The sequence below is a fragment of the Olea europaea genome, unplaced genomic scaffold (assembly GCF_002742605.1).
Source record: "Olea europaea var. sylvestris unplaced genomic scaffold, O_europaea_v1 scaffold2591, whole genome shotgun sequence".
NCBI lineage: Eukaryota > Viridiplantae > Streptophyta > Magnoliopsida > Lamiales > Oleaceae > Olea > Olea europaea.
In genome coordinates this window covers 25,997-37,928 of record NW_019244218.1, presented here as the reverse complement: position 1 = coordinate 37,928, position 11,932 = coordinate 25,997, and the positions used below count along the sequence as shown (strand labels likewise).

The window sequence follows — 11,932 nt, the reverse complement described above, 5'->3', positions numbered from 1 at the left end:
AGTGAGACAACCAAAGGAAGCTAAGCAAGAAAATCATTCCTAAACTCAATCTGAGGAGCAGGTTTCAAAATGCAGGGTCGAGGCGCAAACAATTGTCTCGAGCCATGCTAGACGTACTGAGAGTGCTTCACAGGGGCTTTACAGATAATACACCATAAGGGGTTTAATTTTTGGCCATTTTTATTCGGGGGGAACACCGTTTGTGAGTTATCTGGCTGGGTACCCGGCTTTTGTACTGGAGGAAAAATTGAGTGTCTCAATCCATAAAAAGCATGGTCTACTGCTCAAGTGTCAATCACTTGAATTCCGTTGATGCTTAAGATTCCACGACATCGGATTGTGATTGATTTTACTAACAAATCTTGATGCAGCATTTTTGTTGCACTACTCAATATTCTTTTACTTGCCAATTTCCATTTTTCTTTCACCACCAGATTTAAAAGAAAATTATAAGACCCAAATTTTTTTATAAAAAAATAAATAAATAACTTAACCCCGCTCCCACCTAACCCTTACAGATAAAGAAGATTACCCGTAATAAGGTGCTTGGAGATGATGCACCATGTGAAATTGGCCCAGCCTTCCCACCATCAAGTTCGTACAGTTGTCCTGTAAATAACAATTTTATGGTATATATGAATCCTGAAGGAAAATTGCTCTAAATAAAGAACCAAGTGCATGTTTGGGAAAAGATATAATCAGTTTAAATTATAAATAAAGAAACAAGTGGTGGCAAGTGGGTAGTATTTGTAGATTTCACAAAATGTATGGATAAAAAGTAAGTTTGACCGATTATTTTTATAAATTAAGTAGGTGCCAAACATACAATAAATAAGTTGGATTTATTTATTCCAAACTAACACAAATGAGCCTATGCATGCATCGGATTCACTCGGAAAAAAAAGGTTGCAAGTTTGAAAACTTACACCCATGTCTATGCTCAAATGTATTAAACATGACAATGCATTCAATTTTAAGCCAACATTTGGGAAGAAATGGTTGATAAGTTGATAGTACTTGTGGATTCATTGGAATATGCAAGTGGAAATGAAGTTTGAAGACTAATAAATGACTTATAAATTTTGCCCCACAGGCTAAATCAGCAGCAGAGCCACATGGGAAATTGTGGGCCCATGTGATATTAGTTTTCTGATTGTATGGGTCGTATCTGGGATTCATGGCTTCATTTGATATCCATTTTTTCACTCCCCATCCCACCCCCCACAAAAAGAAAAAGAAAAACAACACACACCTCACAGAGGTCCTAAACAGAACTCGTTTATTAATTAAAAGGAGGACAATGCTGGGTGTGTCTGGCACTTACAAGGGTCTTATCGACCCCTCACATGAGGTGGGGTCTGTTTTTTTTTTTTTTAGGGCATTGGGGCCCGCGTGGGGTCGACCCAAGTGAGGGGTCAGTAAGACCCCTATGAACAAAGCCCTGTACACAGGGCTTTGTCCTTAAAAGGAATACAAGTTGCACTACCCATTAGCCAGTATAAATCACTCACAGAACTTCATTGTGGAATGTTAATGCAACCACCTAGAGAAATATTTCTCGCTCTCTCTCTCTCTCTCACACACACACACACAGAGTCTATGTAGCCATGTTACTGAAATCCTAAGTTTACTGCTCCAAGGATGAAACAAAAATGTCTGTCAAATTTTATAAATTTTTCAAGTTCAAAAAGACCTGGATTACTTTGTCCCTTTAACTCACATAGACTAACTTCAAACATCCATTATAGACTTCTCTTTCTCAATCCTTGTATGTACACACACTGTACGCCCTATTATTTCCCTGGACTCTTTATACTTCACTCGGCATCTGTTTTCTTTCTTATTATACTAATCCCACCAACACTTGCAAATTTCTTATTCAAAACATGTAATTTATAACATTTATAAATTAGTATTGGAATACGATAAGGCAATAGTATAGCTAACCAAATAGCAATTAAATAAAGGAGGCACTTTATTATAGTTGATGAGATTCTACTGGAACATTCATCTTGAAGCAAATTGTTTGATTAATTGCTCCATGCCTTGGCTTATTCAAGATAGTATTGCCATCAATTACTGCTCAGGCATGGTAGCACCTGCATGATTGAACTTGTATTCACTTTGTCTTCTCCTCTTTTGTTAACTTTCTGTATTAGAACATTAATACATAATGAGAAGCTTTGCTAAGATCATTAGATTGATAGGGAAAAGAAATCCAGACTATCCCCCTCCCCCACCACAGTGGATATCCTGACCACACCACTCTTTAACAAACGTGTACCAAGCGGCCAACAGGAAAGCTTCCTGTAGACAGCATAATTTCAAATGAATTCATTGTCCCTCATTGCTTATTTATCCCAGAGTTTCTAATACGTAATGAGATGTTTTGCCAAGATCATTAAATTGACGGGAAAAAAATCCAGATTATCCCCCTCCCCCTACCACAGTGGATATCCGGACCACAACACTCTTTTAAACAAACATGCAACAAGCAGCCAACAGGAAAGCTTCCTGTAGACAGCATAATATCAAATGAATCCATTGTCCCTCACTGCTTATTTATCCCCGAGGTAAGCAATCTCAAGCGCGCATCAATATCCATGTTAATATCCTTATGGACAGTAAAGTAGGAACACAGTTTCATAATGAAGCTCACAAAAGGCTTCTGAAAAGCTCTAAAAAAAGGGAGTTAGCACAAAATAGGTTTTTAAAAATCATTACTAATCTAAACGCCTTAAAGTACTGTAGAAAATTGAATACACAAAAAATTGGACAGGTAAGTAACATACTTCCGTAATATCAAGGTAACACAAATGAGCAGGTTAAGATGGATGTACAGTCATACTAAAATAGATAAAACTAGAAATGAGATCACACACCAACAAACAGAGATGGCAGCAGTCGAGGATAAATTAAGGGAAGGATGTCTTAAATGATTGGGAAGAGCCTAAGAAGCTCACATAAGATAGAGTAGTAAAATCCAGTACAGGTGTACAGCGCATTAGAACAGGAAAAGCTATTAAAGTTAAAATAGAATGAGCTGTTCAAGAATATTTAATTCTTTATTTAGTTCTTTCACAAGTGATAAATAGAATGATAAAAATTATTTATGCAGCTGTCCTCAGTACTCATGAGAATAAAACTAAGCTTCTTGTTATCATGTTGCAGAATATAAAAAACATATTCAAGCTCAAAAACCTATTAGTAAGAACTAATCTTACAGTCTCTCTCTCATGCAACATGATGCCCATACAAGATAAATTAACTCCCAAATGTTTATCTACGTTTCATTACGAGGATACAGTAGATATCACTTCACATAAAAAAATTAAAGTAATTATTCCTATTTGAAGTTCCATGGAATTATATATTACAATCACTGCATTTGTATGGGGAGGGTAGAAGAGAGAGCGAAAGACTTACCATCTACGCATGTGAAGCAGATGAAGTGTGTGTCGACATTATCCAAAGCCTGTAAAGAGAACTAGATTAGATCACAAATTTCCAACTATTCATGAAAAATAAACTTGATAAAACTAAACTGATTGAATAACGAGATTGCAACCAAATTTTTTATACCACCCTTATGATAATACGAAATCTGATAAAAATGTCTAAAATTTTGAAAAAAGTTACAATACTTCACAGGCCAACTAGCTTCCTTGAGCTATACTGAAACATTAAAGTACCATTTACAATTATTGATTATTATATGTTACTGTCAGTTCTTGGTGAAATTAGGAACACAGGGAACCCCGTCAAAAGGTGACAAGGAGAAAACTGAAATTTAGGTATGATCACTGGGAATGCTGCATGGGTCTTGGTTCCAACATTAGGACTGGGCATGGAGAAATATATATATATATATATATATATAGTTTCATGATTATACACGTCACTACTACCGGAGACTGAATAATAAAAATATATATATATTCCCCTTTTATCTTGTTTCATGATTATACAGGTCACTACTACCGGAGACTGAAGAATAAAGTAGCAGTGGAAGAAAACAGATGTGTTTGGATGTTCCCTATAGGCATATGTTCAACACAAACTGCCACAACTTACTAGTTTAGATAAGATCCTACCCTCCTAGACATCAACCTGGCAAAGTGACTGAATCAATTGCACTAGCTTAAGAATTGAAGCATTGAGTCAACATGAACTAAGGGTACAAAATTAAATGGGAAAAGAAATACAGTTCGACCTAAAAGATGCTATACTTTTCCATGCGTAATATCTTAAATTTAATCATTGAGATGGTTCTCAAGATATAAAACCAGGTTAAGAATTCAATGTACGAATCAGTAAGTCTATAACACTAAGAGTTTTAGTTGATAGTTACTATATAACATGCAAAATGTATTCACGATATTGAAAGGGTTCATTTCTTTACGGGCTTAACACTATCCAATGCAAAAACCTAGAGGACTGGTGTTATTCTTCTCGAAGGAAATACTCACCAAAAATATCACTTGATGCCCAATGGCTACTATAATCTTTTCTATTAGTGGCGCCAGGCACGATAGCGATTATCTTGCGGGCTTATTGCAACAGACGATTCACAAAAAAAAAAAAAAAAAAAAAAAAAAAAAAAACGTAAACGAAAGATTTATAACACCAAAACGCAAAGAAACTTCTTTGAAATTCACTCAATATTATTAAAATTTCAGAATTACGAAAATTAACCCACAAGCCGGGTTAAATAGTTAAGAAAATACGAAATTATGGAAATTTTACCAAAAATAGCAAAACTCCGAAAATCATCAAAATAAAATACGGAATAAAAGAAGTAACTTGCCAAAAATTTGTCTCAAATTGGATTAATCAACTAGAAAAAGGCAAACGAAATATTACAATAAATGGAAAAAATAACTAAAATTTGAAATTTGAAGGGTTGATGACCACAGAGCAGAGCTGAGTGACCACGACTTGAGCGCCCAAAAGAGCTTTTCGGATTGGCTTCATAATTGCGATTCTGATAATTGTAGTCAAAGTTATGACTATATTATCAAAAACGTGCCCAAATTGCCCCAATCAAGGAAGGTATTACAATACTTTCCATCTTTGCGCCGATTCACCATCTTATGGTATCTCAACGCCATCAACATGCTATCTGACATCTCGGCCTCACTTGATTCAGAACCTCCAACATCAGTCATCCCGGGTTGAAAATAACTCGCCATCGAGTTTACATTAGCTTCATCAGACTCCAAAAAACAAGAACTGAGATGTTTCCTATTAAAGACATTGAAAGTCTTCAACGGCTACGAAGATGCAACTTGTAAGCATTATCATTAATCTTCTGTAGCACCCCAAAGGTCCAATCTTTCGCTCCTTAAGCTTATTATACTCCCCAACTGGAAAACAATCACGAATTAACACTGCCCAAACAAAATCACCAACGTCAAAAAGCACCTAACGACGATGGTTATCTACTTAAGTCTTGTACTTAGCATTACTCTCTTGAATGGATAACTTCACCTACCCATGGATACCCCGAAGATGTTCTGTCACCTCATTTGCCTTGTGATTGACACGACCCACATGTGGAATAGAGGTTAAGTCATGTACTCTGGACGGTCCGACCATAGACAACATCAAATGGACTCAACCCCGTGGTTCTGTTCTTCGACCGATTATAAGCAAATTCTCCCTGAAGCAATGCCAAATCTCACTGCTTCGATTTAGTCCCTGCCAAACTCTTCAAAAGGTTTCCCAAACTCCAATTCACTAGCTCGGTCTGACCATGTGTCTGGGGGTGGCAAGCACTACTAAAATTCAACTTCGTTCCCAGTTTTTCCCACAAATTTCTCTATAAAATGACTCATGAACTTGGTGTTACGATCAAAAGTAATTGATTTGGGAACACCATGTAAATGCACAATCTCTTTGAACTAAAGATGAGCAATCCTAGTAGCATTCATTGTCTTCTGACAAGCTACAAAATGAGATATCTTTGAAAATCAGTCAACCACAACACGAATAGAATCCATTGCCCGTTGTGTATGGGGTAAGCCTAACACAAAATCCATGCTGACATAAAACCATGGGGCTCAGGTATAGGTAAAGGCATGTACAATCCGGCATTAGTTAGAGCTCCTTTGGACTGCTGACACACATACCACCACTTTACATAATGTGTCATGTCACTGCTCAATTTGGGCCAATAATAATCAAAAGAAACCAAAGCCAACGTTTTATCTCACCCAAAATGTCCGTCATTTTGAAGTTCACTAAGAATCTGCTGCCTCATTGAACAATCCAGGATACACAACTGTAATCCACGAAACAGATAACCGTTATGCAAAACAAAATCATGTCATTGATTATCAGTTATCTCTAGAATTATCTTCCCGAATGAAGGATCTACAACATACATATCAGGAAATGCCTCAAATCCTACAACTCTGATGCTCATGGTGGTGAGAAGTAATGTACGACGACTTAATGCATCTGCGACACGATTCAGATTTGCTGCTTGATACATTAGTGCAAATGTAAACTCCTGCAAGTACGCCACCCACTTTGCATGTCATCCACTCAGCTTGTATTGACTATTGATATACTTCAGGGCCTTATGATCAACGACAGGAATGAACTCTCTCTGTACCAGGTAATGACGCAAATGCAGGGTCTGAATTATGGCATAAAACTCCAGATCATAGGTGGAATAGTTCTTCTTTGATCTTGAAAACTTTTCACTGGAAAAGGCTGTTGAACGTCCCTTCTGACTCAGAACACCACCAATGCCAACTCTAGACGCATCACGGTTTACTTCGAACACCTTTTCAAAATCAAAAAGTACCAAAACGGGACCTCTGTCATTTTTTGCTTAACCAATTGAAAGCGAGTCTCTACCTCCTCGATCCACTGAAATCACGTCCTTTAAGACATTTCTATGATAGGAACAATTAGAGTGCTGGAATTTCTGATGAACCGGTGGTAGTAGGACACCAATATATGGAAACTTCTGACATCGTGTTAAGTCTTTAGTTTGGGCCAATTCAAAATCGTCTCTACTTTTGATTGAACTAGATGAACACCATCAGCGGACACAACAAAATATTAAAAAAAAAAAAGTTACAGAGGTTGTGAAGAACGCTTATTCTGATTGATGAAAAGGCGCTCTATCCTCAACTTATCAAAGACAGCATGGAGGTGATCAAAATGTGACTCCCACGTCGAACTATAAATGAGGATGTCATCAAATTAGACTATTACAAACTTCTCTGTTATCAACACACATTTGCCAAGACCCATATTCTTCAGCACCAGTAGAGCAGGAACTGCACATGGAATCATACTCTCACGAATGTACTACCACCTATTGCTGTAACTCTTCAGCTTCCTTGGGGATGAGGCGACATGCTGGTCAGTTAGGCAAACTTGACCCCGGAATAAGGTCGATATAATGTTGAATATCCCTCATAGGCGGTAACCTCGGAGGAAGATCATCTGGCATCAGGTCAGAGAACCCGTTAGCAGCTGCTGCACTTCTGCCGGTAAGTCTAAATCCTCATTTACTACATTGTTTTCACAAGGTAGTCTAGCATAGGCCACATATTCATGTCCAATCTCAACTAAGAATCTAAACATAGAAAGCAGGTTGGTATTATTAACTACCGGGGCAAGGATGGTTTCTTCCCTTCGAGGAGCCTACATAACCTTCTTTCCTTTGATGCTAAGAAAATATGTATTTTTCTCCATCATGAATAATACTACGATTATACTACCAATGTCGTCCAAACAATACATGACAGGCATCCATAGACACGACATCAGATCGAGCATCATCAAAATATTTCATGTTGATTGAAAATGACACCAAACACCATTTTCTACTGTTACCTCACTGCCTTTATTCAACCACGATAACTTGTACGGCTTTGGATGATGATCTATCTTTAGTTACAGTTTCTGGACAGCCTCTTCGAATACTACATTCTGACAATTGACACTGCCAATGATCAACTTGCAGACTTTATTGGCAACTATACAGGTCGTGTGAAAAACATTGGTCCTCAACTAATCGTCCCCTGAATCGCCCTTGGGAGTCAGCGATCTTTGCAAATGACTAAAGTCTCCTGGCCATCTCCATACAGCACGTCTTCATCTCTAGCATCATCATATATAGGCTTTCCAATCTCCTCGAATTCGTCTACCATATCTTCTTCAATCAGGAGATTTTTATTCTTCTGACCAGTTTGCTTTCTGCAATCAGTCGCCCTATGTCCCTAATCACCACATCTGAAACACTTAACACCTGACCTAGAATTGTCCCGATATAGCTAATAGACGGGACAAGGTTCTTGAGGGCGAACTGGCAAACTATTTTCACCTTTGACAACTGGCCTCTCGTGCAGTTGCTTTTCCACGGCAAGTGCACGCTGGTATGCTTAGGAAACGGTCCACAATGAATGAAGGCTGAAAAAATCCTGCCTGTCAACTACAAGATTTGAGTATAGCTGAAAGGAAAGAAGAGATATTTCATCTTTTTATTCATCTTTTCCTAATCAGTGATTTTGGACTTGCCTTGCCGCTCTCGTGAACGCCTCAATTGTTCCCACCTTGCAGAAGCTCTGCCTTTGATTTGATGACGACTAATTTAACATTGACACGATCTAGGACCTCCTTATACTCAAAGATTCGCTCAACTTCACTTAGCCAATCAATAAAACCTTCGACATGTAACCTACCAAAGAACTCGGGCACATCCACTCTGAAATCGAGATCTCCATGGCAATCCTCCCGTTCACGATGCTCCTAGACTCAAGCACGATTGTAATACAGGTTTTCAAAACTGGTATCAAAATCATGACCCCCCACTTCATGATTACCGATCTCCTGTTTTACCAGACGTTGGGTTAACTCCGCAACTTGTCTGTAAATCTTCAGTCATCACATCCTGAACATTACGATCATGGCGTGGGACTTCCTCAATCGGAACCTGTCCGCGATGACCACGACTACGTCCACCAACCATTGTAACTAATGGAATTCGCCCCAGAAAGATGTTGACGCTTTGATATCAATTGGCGTTGAGCAGAATAGTGATTATTTTGCAGGCTTGTTGCAATAAACGATTCATAGAGAACGTAAACAAAATATTAACGCCAAAACACAAAGAAACTTCTCTGAAATTCACTCAATATTATTAAAACTCCAGAATTACGAAAATAACTCACAAGCAGGGTTAAATAACTGGGAAAATACGAAATTATGGGAATTTTACCAAAAATAGCAAACTCCCGAAAATCACACCAAAATAAAGTATAGAATAAAAGAAAGTAACTTACCAAAAATTTAGCTCAAATTGGATTCCTAATCGACTAGAAAATTGCAGACGAAATATTAGCATAAATAAAAAAAATAACTAAAAATTAAAATTCAAGGAGAAAACAGCGGATTTTGGCCTTGAAATTGACGTCCATTGAGTATAGCTGGGTGACCACGACGTGCGCGCCGAAAAGAGATTTTCGAATTGGGATTATAATTGCGATTCTAATAGCCGTAGCCAAATTTATGACTAAATTACAAAAAAGTGTCAAAATTGTCCCAATTAAAGAAGGTATTGCAATCACTTTCCATTTTTGCGTCGATTCGCCATCTCATGGTATCTCAATGCCATCAACGTGCTATCTGACATCTCGACCTCACTTGATTTAGAACCTCCTGCATCAATTAGGCAGACCCTACGACTTCTGTAAGTATAAAGTCGATAAGTTATTTATGTTATTGCCTAAATAGTTTGAAATTTGTAGCAGTACTCCATTGAAGAACAACATATGCAAGTGATAAATCAGCTTATCTTGCACAAAGAAGATTGGAATATCAAGTGAGAAAAAAAAAATCTAAATTACTTTCTTTGGACTAAAGCTACTATAAATTTGAGATTTGCTGCTTTCATAGATGTCGTGCGAAGGGACAAAGCTAATGGATGCCTATTCCATGTAATCAGTCAATAGCTAAGTTTTTAAAACCTAACCTTTGTTTCACCAGCAGTAGCTGCAACTGAATAAGCAACCTCCATTTCTTTGTCATTTTCAAGGAATGCAGCACGCTGCAAGACAATTTTATTCTGGTATACTTAGAAAGACACCAAAGCAATGATATCACTTGCACCAAACAATAATTACAGTAAGGTTCAAGAATAATTGACCTCTGAAGGACCCATTTTTGCAGTGGACTTAAAGAATCTATCCAGGAACAATCCTTCAACTGAAAACAATAAGCAAAAATGTGTGAATTAAAACCCTGATACTATATATTCAGAAGGGACCTTAATAATTGCTTATATTATTTGAAGATACAAAACAGAAACTGTAAGCATGCATGAAAGAAGTAGAATCTAAACATCAGCTAAAAGAACTCTATCAAATGCAATCCTATCCCTAGCCTGTTTAACTTCTTCAATCTCGCTTTCTAAACCACGTTCAATAACTAATCCTGCCTCATTTTTATCGTTTTTTCCTTTCCGTATATAAAAGTTTATATCTTCGTATTTCCTAATTTCTTCATCATTTCTCTTACCCATTTGATCCATTTTTCACTCAATAAATCAAAACCCTACCATCAGTCATTATTAATATCAAAAGCTCCCCAAAAAGAAATATTTTCCAAGCAAGCTGTGATAAGAGATCACAAACTATCTATTGAAGAAATGGAAACATCATCAGCATGACATCAATTACCAACTTAATAAAAAATTATTATAAAGTACCAAAACGCTTACCAAGTTTAATCTCAAAAGTGATATTCCCAACAGCATGAAGAAGCCTAATGGTTACACAGGCATTGCCAACAGTTTGGTTCATAAAGTAAACTCGTCCACTAGGCTCCTGTAGGCAAACTATCATGAATAATGAATAGTTGCAATTAAATTTATAAAATGAAGTGAAGGGCCAATTGTTCAACCAGAAGGTCGGAAACAAAGAAAAGAAGAGGGACATAGAATATGAAAAAATAAAAAACCAAAAGGAAACCTAATAAAAAATCCGATTCACAGTTATTGAGTCACATTATGTGAGAATTCACCAGAAAATCATTAATTATTGAGATTAACTTTCATTTGCATATATTACGAGTTAGCTGAAATGAGAAATCCCAAATCCTGTAGTGACATCAATGATAAGCTGGAGATTTTTGGCTTCTTGATTGCTGGAATATATTATCTGATTTGTAAATTCATGTCATGCAAAAATAGAGAACCACGAGTGTGTCCGCAAGCACACACAAGGAAAATTACATTGTTATGATCAAGTATATACACTTTAGATAAAAGTTCTCCAACAAATATAAGGGCAGAATTTCTTTATTCTATTTGACATTCAATGGTTAGGAGCCACCTTGGCACAACACAAGAATCATACCAGAAATAAAACGGAAAATCGGAAACAATTGGTAGAAGTCCAATCATTATAGGATACTACAGTGAAAAGAAAACCAAAAGTTTAGATATAGTATCTGAAGTCCCTTTTAGTTTTAAGTGTAATGTTGATTTTCATTAAAAAGTAAACATGCACATGGAAAAAAAATATATATATATACACACAAGGGCAAACACTAGGTATGAAGACCTCGAAACCTCGAAAATGTACATATTGATATCATGAAACCGTAATAAAAAACAATTAATGAACATCGGATCAAAGATGATCAAGATTAGCAGATGACAAGAAAATAAGTCCTGCAAACTTTCCATGGTAGTCATATGGTCATCATTGGACGTCTGAAGTTTCTCAATGTAGGAGCATGCTAACCTCATCCAAAATCTGAACACAAATTTTCAAACTATTTGGAACAAATTTTTTGAAATGGAACAAGGATTGGAATGGGCTAGTTACTCCTCTTACCCTAAATGTAAAAGGGGGGGGGGGGGGGGGGAAAAAAAATTTTTCTCCCAAAATAAAAAAAAAAAAAAAAA

General features: G+C 36.9%; 1 protein-coding gene across 1 annotated transcript in view; it reads right to left on the bottom strand.

The window, feature by feature from the left end:
• Nucleotides 1–3,353: 3,353 nt before the first annotated feature.
• Nucleotides 3,354–11,932, bottom strand: part of LOC111382954 (ubiquitin carboxyl-terminal hydrolase 3-like) — a 9,556-nt gene continuing 977 nt past the window's right edge. Inside the window, exons 4-7 of the mRNA XM_023007001.1 lie at nt 10,742–10,847; nt 10,169–10,227; nt 9,995–10,069; nt 3,354–3,475 (exon numbers count right to left, since the gene is read on the bottom strand). Coding sequence (XP_022862769.1) covers nt 3,380–3,475; nt 9,995–10,069; nt 10,169–10,227; nt 10,742–10,847 — 336 coding nt within the window. The 3' untranslated portion in view covers nt 3,354–3,379. The remainder of the gene's footprint in view (nt 3,476–9,994; nt 10,070–10,168; nt 10,228–10,741; nt 10,848–11,932) is intronic.